Source organism: Rhamphochromis sp. 'chilingali' (assembly GCF_963969265.1).
Source record: "Rhamphochromis sp. 'chilingali' genome assembly, chromosome: 3".
Taxonomy (NCBI): Eukaryota; Metazoa; Chordata; class Actinopteri; order Cichliformes; family Cichlidae; genus Rhamphochromis; species Rhamphochromis sp. 'chilingali'.
In genome coordinates, this window is record NC_137931.1 from 25,824,765 (window position 1) to 25,838,653 (window position 13,889).

The following is a 13,889-nucleotide window of genomic DNA, read 5'->3' on the forward strand; positions in this document are numbered from 1 at the left end:
GTTGTAAGATTCAGATAACTATTTAATAAAAGGTAAATATTTTATATGAGAGCAAGAAAGAAAAGTATATCTTTGTGTCCCCCTCTCCCTGTTAATGCCCTACCTGGCCCCCTGGCAAAAGCTTTGCTAGATCCGCCCCTGCACAGTTACCAGCTGTCAGCTACACAAAAAAAGGAGCTTGGTGTTATTTGTCTCTCAGAAACAGTTGATAACTTTCCTTCAACTCATTCATGTCACCTAAAAGGTAAACCTGTTTCTCCATCACCAGTTCAGCTCTGATGATTCAGTAAGGACATCTCCTGGTTTCGACCAGCCCTTTTTTTTACAGCTGTGGCTCCAGCAAACATCAGCTGATACTAGAAATTAAAATTAAATGAATTCTAACAACAGCTGATCAAGCTTAACCGTGCTGCTGTTGTTTAGCGCAATGAACAAACGAGAGAAAAGCCGATCATTGATCAGTTTCATGATTGAAGTTTCAACAGGCGAGAGAATGACAGGGGAGGCTGTCATAAAGTTCAACATCAGTAACTTAGGTGCACACAGCTGTCGTGCTAGCTAGCACGCAGAACGAGTTATTGTAACTGTCAGCACAACGAAAATAAACTACACCTAAACTCGGTTTATATCTGACCCAAATAGAGTGCAGTTCGTAACTTCTTACCTGAAATTCAGTTCACCTCACGCTCGGACCGGCAGCAGCCTGCTTCTCCTGCCTTCGGTTTCCCTTATCCACGATTGAGCTCCACGTTAGCCACCACCGGTCGATCGGCGGCCGCCTCGCCACCGGTGTATGTGTCTTTCCCTGCATAGGAGGGTTAGTGGTTAATGTGCTGCCCATTGTGTTGGATTGTCAATGCAACCCTCTTCTCCCACTCTTCACACACTGATAGCAACACCGCAGGAGAAATGCCAGCACAGGCATCCAGTATCCATAGTTTCAGGTGCTGCACATCTCGTATCTTCACACCATAGACAATTGCCTTCAGATGACCCCAAAGATAAAAGTCTAAGGGGGTCAGATCGGGAGATCTTGGGGGCCATTCAACTGGCCCATGACATGACCAATCCACTTTCCAGGAAACTGTTCATCTAGGAATGCTCAGACCTGGCACCCATAATGTGGTGGTGCACCATCTTGCTGGAAAAACTCAGGGAACGTGCAAGCTTCAGTGCATAAAGAGGGAAACACATCATCATGTAGCAATTTCAAACATCCAGTGGCCTTGAGGTTTCTGTAGCCAAGTACAGGATAGGGTAGGGGAAATTAAAGTAAGATGGAGAGAATGGGCCAATAGCTAGATTCGTAGGAGGGATAAAGTGAGTTGCGTGGAGAAGAATGACTGGAGCCACAGGTAAAGTTGCTATGAATTGTATTAAACTATTTAGCAACAATTTAACAGCATTTCATGAACAGGAATGAAAACATAAAATAAAATACAGTGACAGCAATAATAATAACAGTCAGAATCCTATCTCAGCTCAGATATGTCAGTCTTGCCGGCTTAATAGTCAGTGTTCAGTCAAGTCAAATCCAATAGGTCAAAAGTTTGTGATTGGTGCGATTTCGTCCTACCGCACTGTTGCAATTGTTCGTGAGAGAAGAGCAACCTGATTTATAAATGTATTTATATAGCACATTTAAAACAAGAACCGTTGACCAAGGTGGTGTACAATTAAGATAATTGAGAGAAATAAAAACAAAGGGAGACATGATAAGAGTTAAGAAAAAGAATCATAAAATTAGAAGATTTGAGTAAGAAATAAGATAAATAAAAGTAATACAAGCTCATTCTGATTTAAAAGTCAAGGATTAAAACTGGGTTTTCAGACGGGTTTTAAAAGTGTCCAATGTTCAATGACTAAAATTTACAGCTGACTACATGGACAAGCTAAATGTCTTCTGGAGAATTTTTTATGGTCAGATCAGACAAAGATGGAATTATTCGGACACAATGATGAGTATGTTTGGGTGAGAAAAGTCAATTGGACCTAAGAACTGTCATAAATCATGCTCTGGGGCTGATTTGCTGTGAAATTCTTTGAAAATGTGTGGGTTAAGTCCATATCAGGAAACTCTTGGCATTTGCATTTCTACCAAAGAGAGTCTCTGCAAATATCTAGCCAGAGTTCAAAAGCTTGCTGATCAAAAGGAAACTTGCCAGAAGAGACATTTATTAGTGGCGTGCATGTTTATATTTGAGCCTGTATGTAAACTTGACTACGTTTAGAGAAAAACCTAAATAAGTTCAAAGTTGTGCACCCAATTCTTATTTTTTTTTAAAGTCAGTAAAGATGCATGATGTGCAGTTTACCCCACCCTGAAAAAAAAAGCAGTTACAACACCAGTTTAAAGATATTTACAACATTACAGTGAGCTTCACTTCCAATTGAATGTCTACTGGTAAACAATGTCTCTCACCTGCTGAAAGAGGTGGGGGAAAACCTGAAGGATGAGAAATTCAGCGTCAGAATTCAGAAATGAAAGTGAGAGATACACCTGAGCAAAAATCTATTTCTCTTTAAAAGAACCTAAAACTTTACTCATTGAGTCTTTTGCTACAACACAGCAGGGCTTCTGTCCAACACAGCTTATACAGGTGACCATGATCAGGCTGTTTTAAATGTCTACATTTAAACTCTCCTCTTTCACAGTTTAGGAATCAAACATCAAATACAAAAACAACCCTACACCCACTTCTGTGACAAACATGAGTTTTCTTATTTGGACAACTCTTTGGTAATCTTGAGCTGTGATTGGCTGAAAACTGATAAACTTTGTTGTTTCTTTGGTTGTTGAACCATGTGAACCGATACAGTGTATTGTAAATTATTAGAATTAAATAAACCATTAAAATAAATGTAGTAAGATGTGACACAAAACTCTAGATGGATGACATTCCACTGATGAAAGTTGGATGTTAATGAAGGATGAAACTAAAAGCATGTGTAACAATAGAAATTCACTTGAGCGGAATCAGTTTCTTTTCAAAGGAACATTAAACTGAGCTCACTGATCCTTTCATATCAGCACAGCAGAGCTTCTCTCCAACACTGGTGAGTACAGATGATCATGATTGAACTGTTTAAAAGTCTAAATGTGGATCATCCTCCACAGACAATGAAGTTTACAATTAAATCTCTAATCTCAGGGTTAACTGGATCCATCAGGTTTTCCTCAACAACACAGCAGAGTCTTTACAAACATTGGTAAGTGAACTCATGACACTCACTTTCACAGCAACTTGTTCATTCACATTGTTTTAAATTTTAAGGGGTGAGAGTTTCTTTGACTTGTATTGTAAAGACACATAAATGTGGACTTTTTGGTCAGACTTTCTGACATGGGCGGTATCTTGGTGATGGGATCCAGTGGTTGGCCAGATGCCTATTTTGCTTAGAGGGCCTTCTCATGTGGACCTCCCTAACTACCAACATGCAAGATGTTGTAGTGAGGAAACAGTAATCTTATCTTTGACAGCAGATGATTTATGGTAGTTGGTAACCCAGTAAAGACTTTAATGGGGAAAGACCAGTAGAGAGAGCAGTGGAAGTCATGTGTGTATTTGATCAGGACAGTTTGAAGCTCAGGAGGACTGGTTAAAGGAGGCAAAACACCAAAGGGCAGCTTATACCTCTTGGTTAGCTTTCTCCATTGCCCGGTGGTCTGGGGATAGAAATCAGAAGAGAGACTAACTTGAGCTCTCAGGGGCATTCACACTGATGACATTCAACATCATCCCTTCGATTTCTATCTTCAAACAGATCTAAGACTAAAAGAACAGTGTGATACTTTTTATTTAGAGCAGTGTGACATGTGAACTTTGGGATCACAGGGATTAATTTCACATACACTGACTTTATTATTTCAAACTTTCATCATGTTTATCTTGACTATCCAGCACTGGAAACGGAGACATAAGACAGAAAGGAAGAAAAAGCAGAACAAGTCTTCTTTAAATATGATTAAAACTGAATTTAAAATAAAAACATTTTCTTTTCTTTCTCACTCAGTGCAGACATGTCTGCTGCCAGCTGTCTTTTATCTGAAGATCAGTCTCTGTGCTCCATCTGTCTGAATGTCTTCACTGATCCAGTCTCCACACCATGTGGACACAACTTCTGCAATATCTGCATCAGTCAACACTGGGATATCAGTGAGAGGTGTCAGTGTCCTGTGTGTAAAAAGGCATTTGAAGTCAGACCTGAGCTGCACATCAACACTTTCATCTCTGAGATGGTTTCTCAGTTCAGACATGAAACTCAGCAGAAAGTCAGCAGCAGCAGCTCAGAGCAACAAGCTGCCAAACCAGGAGAAGTTCCCTGTGACATCTGCACTGGAACCAAACTGAAGGCCCTGAAGTCCTGTCTGGTGTGTCTGGCCTCCTACTGTCAGACTCACCTGGAGCCTCACCTGACAGCTTCACGGCTGAAAAGACATCAGCTGATCGATCCTGAGGAGAACCTGGAAGGCAGGATGTGTATGAAGCATGATAAACCTCTGGAGCTGTTCTGTAAGAACGATCAGACATGTGTCTGCATGCTCTGCTGTGTTTTTGACCACAAGACTCATGCGTTTGTTCCTCTGAGAGAAGAATATGAAGGAAAGAAGGCAGAGCTGGGGGAGACTGAGGCTGAAATTGAACAGATGATCCAGAAGAGACGACTGAAGATTCAGGAGATCAAAGAGTCAGTGAAGATGAGTAAAGATGTTGCAGACAGAGAGAAAGCAGAAGGTGTTCAGGTCTTCACTGCTCTGAAGGAGTCTGTTGACAGACGTCTGAACGAGCTCATAAAGGAGATTGAAGATAAACAGGAAACAACAGAGAAACAGGCTGAAGGTTTCATCACAGATCTGGAACAGGAAATCTCTGAGCTGATGAAGAGAAGCTCTGAGGTGGAGCAGCTCTCACGCTCTAAAGATCACCTCCACCTCCTCCAAGGCTTCTCATCCCTGAAAGCTGCTCCAACCACCAAGGACTGGACAGAGGTCAGTATCCATCCACCATCATATGAGGGGACTGTGGTGAGAGCTGTGGGTCGGCTGAAGGAGACTCTCAGTAAAGACATGAAGAAGCTGTTTGAGGCTGAGCTGAAGAGGGTCCAGCAGTATGCAGTGGATGTGACTCTTGATCCTGATACAGCACATCCTTATCTCATCCTGTCTGATGATGGAAAACAAGTACACTGTGGTGAAGAGGAGAATGATCTTCCAGACAACCCAGAGAGATTTTCTGTGGAGCGTCTTGTTTTAGGAAAGCAGAGTTTCTCTTCAGGCAGATTGTACTTTGAGGTTCAGGTTAAAGAAAAGCCTGACTGGGTTTTAGGAGTGGTCAGAGAGTCAGTCAACAGGAAGGAAGTCATCACACTGAGTCCTGCGAATGGTCTCTGGACAGTAGGAGCATATGAAAACATTTGTGGAGCTCTTGAAGATCCCACAGTCCCACTCTCTCTTCAGCGTGGTTCTGAGAAGGTGGGGGTGTTTGTGGATTACGAGGAGGGTCTGGTCTCCTTTTATGATGTAGATGATGTAGATGTGATCTACTCCTTTACTGGCTGGTCCTTCACTGAGAAACTCTACCCATTGTTCTGTCCCAAAGTTAATGTTGATAATGATGATGAGAACAGTTGTGGTAAAAAAATTAAACCTCTGATCATCTGTCCTGTCAATCAGTCAGTCTGATAGTTTACCATGTGGAAACTGGACCATATACAGAATCATCTCAACCTTTCAGCGGACACAGAAAAGAAGTCATAAAAAACATAACTGAGAAAACTGCAGCTGCTGATCATGATCATGATATACAGTTAGAAGCTGCAAATTAATCCAGTAAGCCGAGTCGAGTCAGTTGAGTTTTTGTTAAACTGTTTTCAAGTTGAAAAAATGATTACAACATAACAAAATAGAAACTCTCCTTTTCTTTTGCTTTCAGTGTTCAAAGGCACAGACATTAAAGCATATACTGTACACACGTTTGAGGAAACATGTTAATATTTTATTATTTTCATTCACCTTTTCTTAAATATCAAAATCAGGATTTCAGAAAATATTTTCTAATATGTACACCATGCTTTTTCAGAATACAATAAATACAATTCTAAACTTTTATTTCTTCTTTGAAGAGAATCAGCCGGTGAACTTCAGCCTTTTTACCTCTGAAGTGACAGCAAGACCAGTTCTTTTAGAAAGACCCACATTTACGCCAGTAGCATGAAATCTATCATACATGTCATAAATAAATTTGGAAAATGCAATTCTTTAGTTACATCTAGTCAGCTAAGTTTTCATTATTTTTTCTCTCTGATGTTCAGCCCGGATTAAGACGACAAAAATGCAGCACTTTAAGTGAAAATGCAGCAGAGGGCGCTCTTAGCCAGGCCCACTCTGTTCTTTATTTAAAACATTTAAATCATTGTGTGTGTTTGATTAGTGATTATTCAGCTCATCAGAGCTGCTTCAGTTTTTCACTCTGTTTTTTTCTTTATTCCAGCTTCACTGTGCAGCACATGTTGGCTTTATTTCGGAATTAATTTCTCTTCTCCTCTAAGACATCTTTGAACTAGTTTTTGTGTTTGTCATGGTTTATGTCCTAGTTCTATATTAGTTTTTCTTCAGCTCAGTTTTCCGCTGTATAGTCTCTGTCTTTCAGCCTTCCCGGTCACAAACCCATGACTGTCTGTTTTCTCCCTAGTCCCAGTGTCAAGCCCATGTGTCTTAGTCATGCTCTCAGTGTTTGTACTTCCTGCTTTGTTAATCTTCCATCTCATGTGTATTCTGTTCAGTTTTGCTTCCCCTGCATCGTCATTCAGTTTAGTGTCAGCTGTGTTCCCACCTGTGGCCTGTTCCCTTGTCGTCCTCTTTGTGTGTATATTTGGTAGCAGCAGCAGTGGGTTTCCAGGCCAATTAAGGAATTGAGAAGATGTCTACCTGAGCAAAGAGGGGGCTTGTTCCAGAATGTGAAGCAGATGATTTACAAGATGGCAGCGACCAACAAGGGGCAATAGGTGGCCATATTGCTGGACAAGAGAATGTGGCTGAATTGTCCAAACTTTTACAAACTCTGATGTAACAGCAGGCTGAACGCGATTCTAAACTGGAGCAAGAGCACAAGCGCCAGGAGGATAGATGGAGGCAAATCCGGCATCAGTTTGCCCAGCTTCAACAGCAGGTGCAGCATGGCAATCTAGAGCATCAGTTACTTGAAGTACAAGCATCTACATCGGCTTCTTCGAGAGCACCTACTCCAGAACCATCTGCCAGCACACAAGAATCAAATAGGCTTGACTTGGAGCCGGTACATCAACGCAGTGAGGCACAGCTTTCAACACTGGTTAGACAATCAGGCTGGAAGGGGCCAAAAATGCAACCTTACAATGAAGGTGAGGACATTGAACATTATTTAATCACCTTTGAAAGAATTGCTCATGCTTGCCAGTGGCCGCAAGATGAGTGGGCTCTTCACCTAGCACCACTGCTAGCTGGTAAAGCACATTCCGCTTATGTAGCCATGGATATTGATGACACTATGGACTATGCAAAAGTAAAGTGTGCTGTCTTGCAGAAATATGAAATAAGTGTTGACACCTATCGAATGAGGTTTCATTCTAGTACCTTTGGAGCAGAGGAAATACCAAAGGAGCTGCAGGTCCGCCTAAAGGAGTTGTACATCAAGTGGATGAATCCTGAAACAAAGACAAAGGATCAAATTGGAGACGCCATCATCATGGAACAGTTTCTCAAGGTTCTGAATCCTGATCTTCAGACATGGGTTAAGGAACGTAACCCAAAGACTTCCAAGGAAGCAGCAGAACTGGCTGAAGCTTTCTTAGCAGCTTGTCGACCATCAAAAGACTTCACACCAGTTAAGTCAAATTCCAACATGCCATTGAACAAGTTAGGTGGTGGCACTGACTTGAAAGTTAAGCACACAAGACAGAACTGGTATAACTCAGATCCTGCCAGATCTGAGACAAAAAATAAAACCAATAAAGCATGTCATTTGTGTAGCTCTGTTCGATTCAGAAGTAATCGCTCTCTGGTTAGACAAGACAGTCTTCCTAGGGATGTGATCTTTTCAGGAGCAACAGTGGATGTGTGCTGTATTCATGGTGATAAGGTATCATACCCAGTTGCTGAAGTTGCAATTGAAGTAGAAGGCCAGTGTTACACTCTTTCAGCGGGAGTGCTGCAAACTCTGCCTTATCAAGTGGTGTTGGGCCGTGATCTCCCTGTACTCACAGAGCTAATAGCCAAGCATTCCTGTCAGACTGAAACCGTTGAAAGTCTGTTGGCAGTCACAAAGTCAAAAGCTAAGGAGCAACAGGTTAATGTTTTGGGCTGGAATGAATTACCTTTTGCAAATGAGGATGCACCATTGGACGAGTCTAGTACTCGTTCTAAACAAAAAAAGAGCAAGAGACAGAGAAGACATGAAAAGGTGAAGGGAACAAGAATAGCTGAACACATTTTAGATCCTTTAAAGACTGAGTCTCTCCCCAGTGCTAGTCTGGTTGCTAGGCTTCAGAAAGAGGATCTAACACTGAAACCATTGTTTTCTAAATGTGTTCCAGAGTCAACTACAGTTGAGGGAAGGCAGGAAGTGTTTGTGGTTAAGGGAGATTTGTTGCATCGACGTAGCAAGATTGGTGACCAGTTGGTGATCCCCCAGAGTTTGAGATCTACCATTTTGAAAATGAGTCATTCGATTCCCTGGGCAGGACATTTGGGACAATCTAAAACATTTTCTAGAATGATTCCCAGATTTTACTGGCCCCAACAGTTCAGTGATACGGTACAATACTGTAAAGCTTGCCCACAGTGCCAGTTAACAGCTCCAGGCAGGAAAGCAGATAGAGCTCCGCTTATCAGTATGCCCATCATTGATACACCCTTTTCACGCATTGCCATGGACATTGTTGGCCCACTAGAACAGAGTAAAGCAGGTCACAAGTACATACTTGTAGTTTGTGACTATGTCACAAAATATCCTGAAACTTTCCCCCTGAAGAAAATAAAGGCTCGTCAGATTGTTAACTGCCTGATTCAGTTGTTTTCCAGAGTAGGTATCCCAAAAGAAATCATCACAGATCAGGGTACAAATTTCACTTCCAAGATGCTCAAAGAAGTATACAGTTTGTCAGGGATCCAGGGTGTCAAGACCAGTCCCTATCACCCACAGACGGATGGCCTTGTGGAGTGATTTAACAAGACCTTAAAATCAATGCTCAGGAAATTTGTGAATGAAACAGGGTCAGATTGGGACCAATGGCTCCCATTTTTGTTATTTGCCTACCGAGAGGTTCCACAAAGTTCTACTGGGTTTTCACCATTCCAGCTACTTTATGGGCATCCTGTCAGAGGTCCAATGGATGTTCTGAAAGAAGCTTGGGAGGGTTCGATGTCAGAGCAGAGGTTTAGTGAACTCTCACATGTCCTCAAAATGAGAGACAAGCTAGAACATTTCCAAGAACTTGCTAATAACAATCTGGCCCATGCGCAACAGCAGCAAAAACAAAGATATGATAAAGTGTCAAGAAGAAGAGTCTTCCGTGAGGGACAGAAAGTTCTTCTACTGTTGCCAACTTCTGAGAGCAGTCTTCTTGCAAAGTGGCAGGGGCCATGTGAAATCACAAAGAAGACAGGCCCAGTCACATATGAGCTTCATTTACCAGCTCGTCGAAAGAACCATCAAGTGTTCCACGTCAATCTTTTGAAAGAGTGGACTGACCAGCCACAGGACTCAACATCCATGTGGGCATGTACAGTTGTGGATGAGGAAGAGCCTCGGGAGCAGTACTTCCCTTCTTCAGCTGTCAAAACTGTGTTTCCAGACTTAAACCATCTGCCTTTGGAAAGACGTCAGGAGGTGCAATCGCTTATGACCAAGGAACTCTTCAGTCTAAAGCCAGGTCGTACACACCTCATTGAACACAAAATCACTTTGCATTCTCCAGACCAACAGCCAATTAGAGATACCACTTGCTGTATCCTAGCTAAGCTATTGCCTGAGTTGAAAAAAGTGAGTTGGAGGAGATGCTGGCTGCAGGAATCATTGAGCCATCGCACAGTGAGTGGTGTAGCCCTGTTGTGCTTGTACCAAAGAAAGATGATCCTAAGCTTAGATTTTGTGTAAACTTTTCTAAGTTAAATTCTGTGTCTGCTTTTGATCGTTATCCAATGCCAAGGGTTGATGAACTAATTGATCATTTGGGAAATGCTAAATTTCTGACTACCCTTGACCTCTGTAAAGGTTATTGGCAGGTTCCCTTGACAGACTCATCTAAGGACTTAACAACATTCAGAGTGCCGAGTGGACTGTTTAGATTCACAGTGATGCCCTTTAGTTTGAATGGAGCACCAGCTACATTCCAAAGGTTGGTGGATCGAGTGTTGAAGGGTGCAGAACAATATGCAGCGGCCTACATTGATGACAGCGGCCCACTGTAAACAACAATGGTACATTGTTGTTTACAGTGGTACATGGGAAGATCATCTGAAACATCTTGCTGATGTGTTTTGACGTATCACGAATGCTGGACTTGTCATATATGCCAAGAAATGTCACATCGCCAAGCCCGAGGTGCAGTACCTGGGTTATGTAATAGGGGGTGGAGGCATTCGCCCTCAGGTTGGGAAAGTGGATGCAGTTGCTGCAGCACTCTTGCCAAACACAAAGAAAAGGTTGAGATCATTTTTGGGATTAGTAGGTTGGTACCGTCGACTAATCAAGTGGTCGACTTTATTGACTGACATGACAAGAAAATCTAGTCCTACAAAGATCAGGTGGACGAAAGATGCTGAGAATGCATTTAATGATTTGAAAGACTGTTTGTGTCAGAAACCTGTTTTGCAGTGTCCAGATTTTAACCTTCCCTTCACAGTACAAACAGATGCCTCTGAGGTGGGTCTGGGAGCTGTTTTACTGCAAGGAGATGAAGGGCAGCAGTTGCCTGTCCAGTACATCAGTTGAAAACTTCTTCCAAGGGAAATGAGGTATTCGACCATTAAAAAGGAGGCATTGGCGATTAAATGGGCTCTAGACACCTTACGATATTATCTCGTTGGGAAAGAGTTTGTTCTTGAGACTGATCATCGTGCTTTGCAATGGATTCATAATATGAAAGACACTAATGCCAGGATAACAAGATGGTATTTATCTCTCCAGCCTTTCCGTTTCCAGGTCCAGTATAGACCCGGACATAAGAATGTCATTGCTGATTTCCTGTCCCGTGACTCAGAGGAGTAATGGTCTTGGGGGGGGGGGGGGGGGGGGGGGGGGGGGGGAGTGTGACAAAGTGGGTGAGAAGATCATTTGTCTATATTCTTAGTTAACATTCTTGTTTTGATTTAACCATATTTCACATGTAATCTGCAATAGGCAAACATCTACTATCCCGGGTTTGTTTATGTTTTGCACTTTTACAGATTATATAATATAACATCTTGGTTTAAATCAATTCCTACAAGTTTGTTAAGTTAACATGTTCTTTATTTCAACTGTTAATTTGTATTGTTTAGAACTTACCTTACCTACCTGTCTTCCAGAAACCAAAGGAGGAAATGTAGTTTTACTTCCTGCTTTATACCTTCTGGGTTCATCTGAGGTCACAGGAAGAGACTAAGTGCAGAAGGGGAAGAACTCTTATAATTTAATAAAGTTGATTTTAGAGGGTTTATGAAGAAATAGATTTATTGTTGTAATATGTATTGATTACACCACAGAGTTTGTTGCCAGTAAAGAGGAGTAGTAGAGGTTTGAATATAATCATGTTCATCTTACCTACATACTGAATGGAATAGTCCAGAGGAGAAATTGTTTGGTTAAGTGGACTATTTAAGCAGAAGAACTCAGGTGTTTCAAGAGAAAGGTTCAGGTCAGTGTAGCTGTGTGCAGTTTGACCTTAATTTCCGTTGATTTAAGGCAAGGCAAGGCAAGTTTATTTGTATAGCACAATTCAACAACAAGGTGATTCAAAGTGCTTTACAGAGACATTAGAAACAAGAACAAATAAAAAGCATGATTTAAAATTGATTAAAACAAGCAAATAAACTAACTAATTAACAAACAAACAAACAAACAACAGTATATAAAATCAAAACAGATAAAATCAGAACAGTAGATAAAATCAGTAGTTAAATGTAAGTTTTGAAATTTAAGCTTAAAGTGTGGATTTGGTGCTTTATTCAAATGCAGCTGAGAACAGGTGAGTCTTCAACCTGGATTTAAATAAACTGAGTGTTTCAGCTGATCTGAGGCTTTCTGGGAGTTTGTTCCAGATATAAGGAGCATAAAAGCTGAATGCAGCTTCTCCGTGTCTGGTTCTGACTCTGGGAACTGATAAAAGACCGGATCCAGATGACCTGAGGGATCTGGATGGTTCATACTGGGTCAGGAGGTCATTGATGTATTTTGGTCCTAAACCATTCAGAGCTTTATAGGCCAGCATCAGAACTTTAAAGTCTATCCTCTGACGGACAGGCAGCCAGTGTAAGGACCTCAGAGCTGGACTGATGTGGTCCACTTTTTTGGTCTTAGTGAGGACTCGAGCAGCAGAGTTCTGAATGAGCTGTAGTTGTCTGACTGATTTTTTTAGGTAGACCTGTAAAGATGCTGTTACAGTAATCAAGCCTACTAAAGATGAATGCATGGACTAGTTTTTCCAGGACATCAGATCTTTTATCCTTGATATATTCTTGAGGTGATAGTAAGCTGACTTTGTTATTGTCTTAATGTGTTTTTCTAAGTTTAGGTCTGCATCCATCACTACACCCAAATTTCTCGCCTGGTTTGTGGTTTTTAGATGTATAGATTGAAGTTCTCTGGTGACCTGTAATCGTTTTTCTTTGGCGCCAAAGACTATTACCTCAGTTTTGTTTTTGTTTAGCTGGAGAAAATTGTGGCACAACCAGTCATTGATTTCCTCAATGCATTTACCAAGAGCCTGTACAGGGCCTTGGTCTCCTGGTGACATTGTGATATATATTTGTGTGTCATCTGCATAGCTGTGATAGTTTATTTTGTTGTTGTTTATAATCTGTGCCTGTGGGAGCATGTAGATGTTAAACAGAGGGGGTCCCAAGATGGAACCTTGGGGAACTCCACATGTGATACTTGTCTGCTCAGATGTGAAGTTACCTATTGATACAAAGTATTTCCTGTTTTCTACGTATGTTTTGAACCAGTTTAGTACAGTTCCTGAAAGACCTGTCCAGTTCTCCAGTCGTTTGAGTAATATGTTGTGGTCAACTGTATCAAATGCTGCACTGAGATCCAGTAAAACTAGGACTGACATTTTTCCACTGTCTGTATTCAGACATATATCATTAAACACTTTGGTCAGAGCGGTTTCAGTGCTGTGGTTCTGTCTAAAACCTGACTGGAAGGCATCGTAGCAATTATTCTGTTTTAAGAAGTAACTGAGCTGTTGAGAAACTGCTTTTTCAATGATCTTACTTAAAAACGGGAGATTTGAGATCGGCCTGTAGTTGTTCAGTTATGTTTATTTGAACTGAGTTAATTATAGAGTTGAGTTTCTTATTTGTTTCTTTGTAAATATTGTTTGGTTCACAAAATGGTGAATAAATCACTTGCTACACTGGACAGCATCAGTCTCCTGCACTTCTTTGACCGCTTAAGTCAAGTTCTACCACAAAGCCCTAAATTTGCTAAGAACTGCACATTTTTCAGGATTCTATTACTGAACTGTGATGCAGTCATGCAGGAACAATGGATGCAGGCAATCCAGAAGTTCCTTTGGTTGTTATAAGGTCATTATTCCCCATTGTATTTCATATTTGAAATGCAGCAATGAAAGCACTATTGGGGGATGCTCAGAGGAAGAAGAGAGTGGCTGGCACAAAGAAATGTCATTTGTCAATCTCATTTTGT

At 41.3% G+C, this 13,889-nt stretch overlaps 1 protein-coding gene across 1 annotated transcript; it reads left to right on the forward strand.

Annotated features, from left to right (window-relative positions):
- Window positions 1-4,021: 4,021 nt before the first annotated feature.
- Window positions 4,022-5,683, forward strand: LOC308393344 (E3 ubiquitin-protein ligase TRIM39-like; the record flags this gene model as incomplete). The annotated part of the gene is made up of 1 exon (XM_080877037.1): window positions 4,022-5,683. The coding sequence occupies one exon, from the start codon at window positions 4,022-4,024 to the stop codon at window positions 5,681-5,683; it is 1,662 nt and encodes a 553-aa protein (XP_080733163.1).
- Window positions 5,684-13,889: the final 8,206 nt, after the last annotated feature.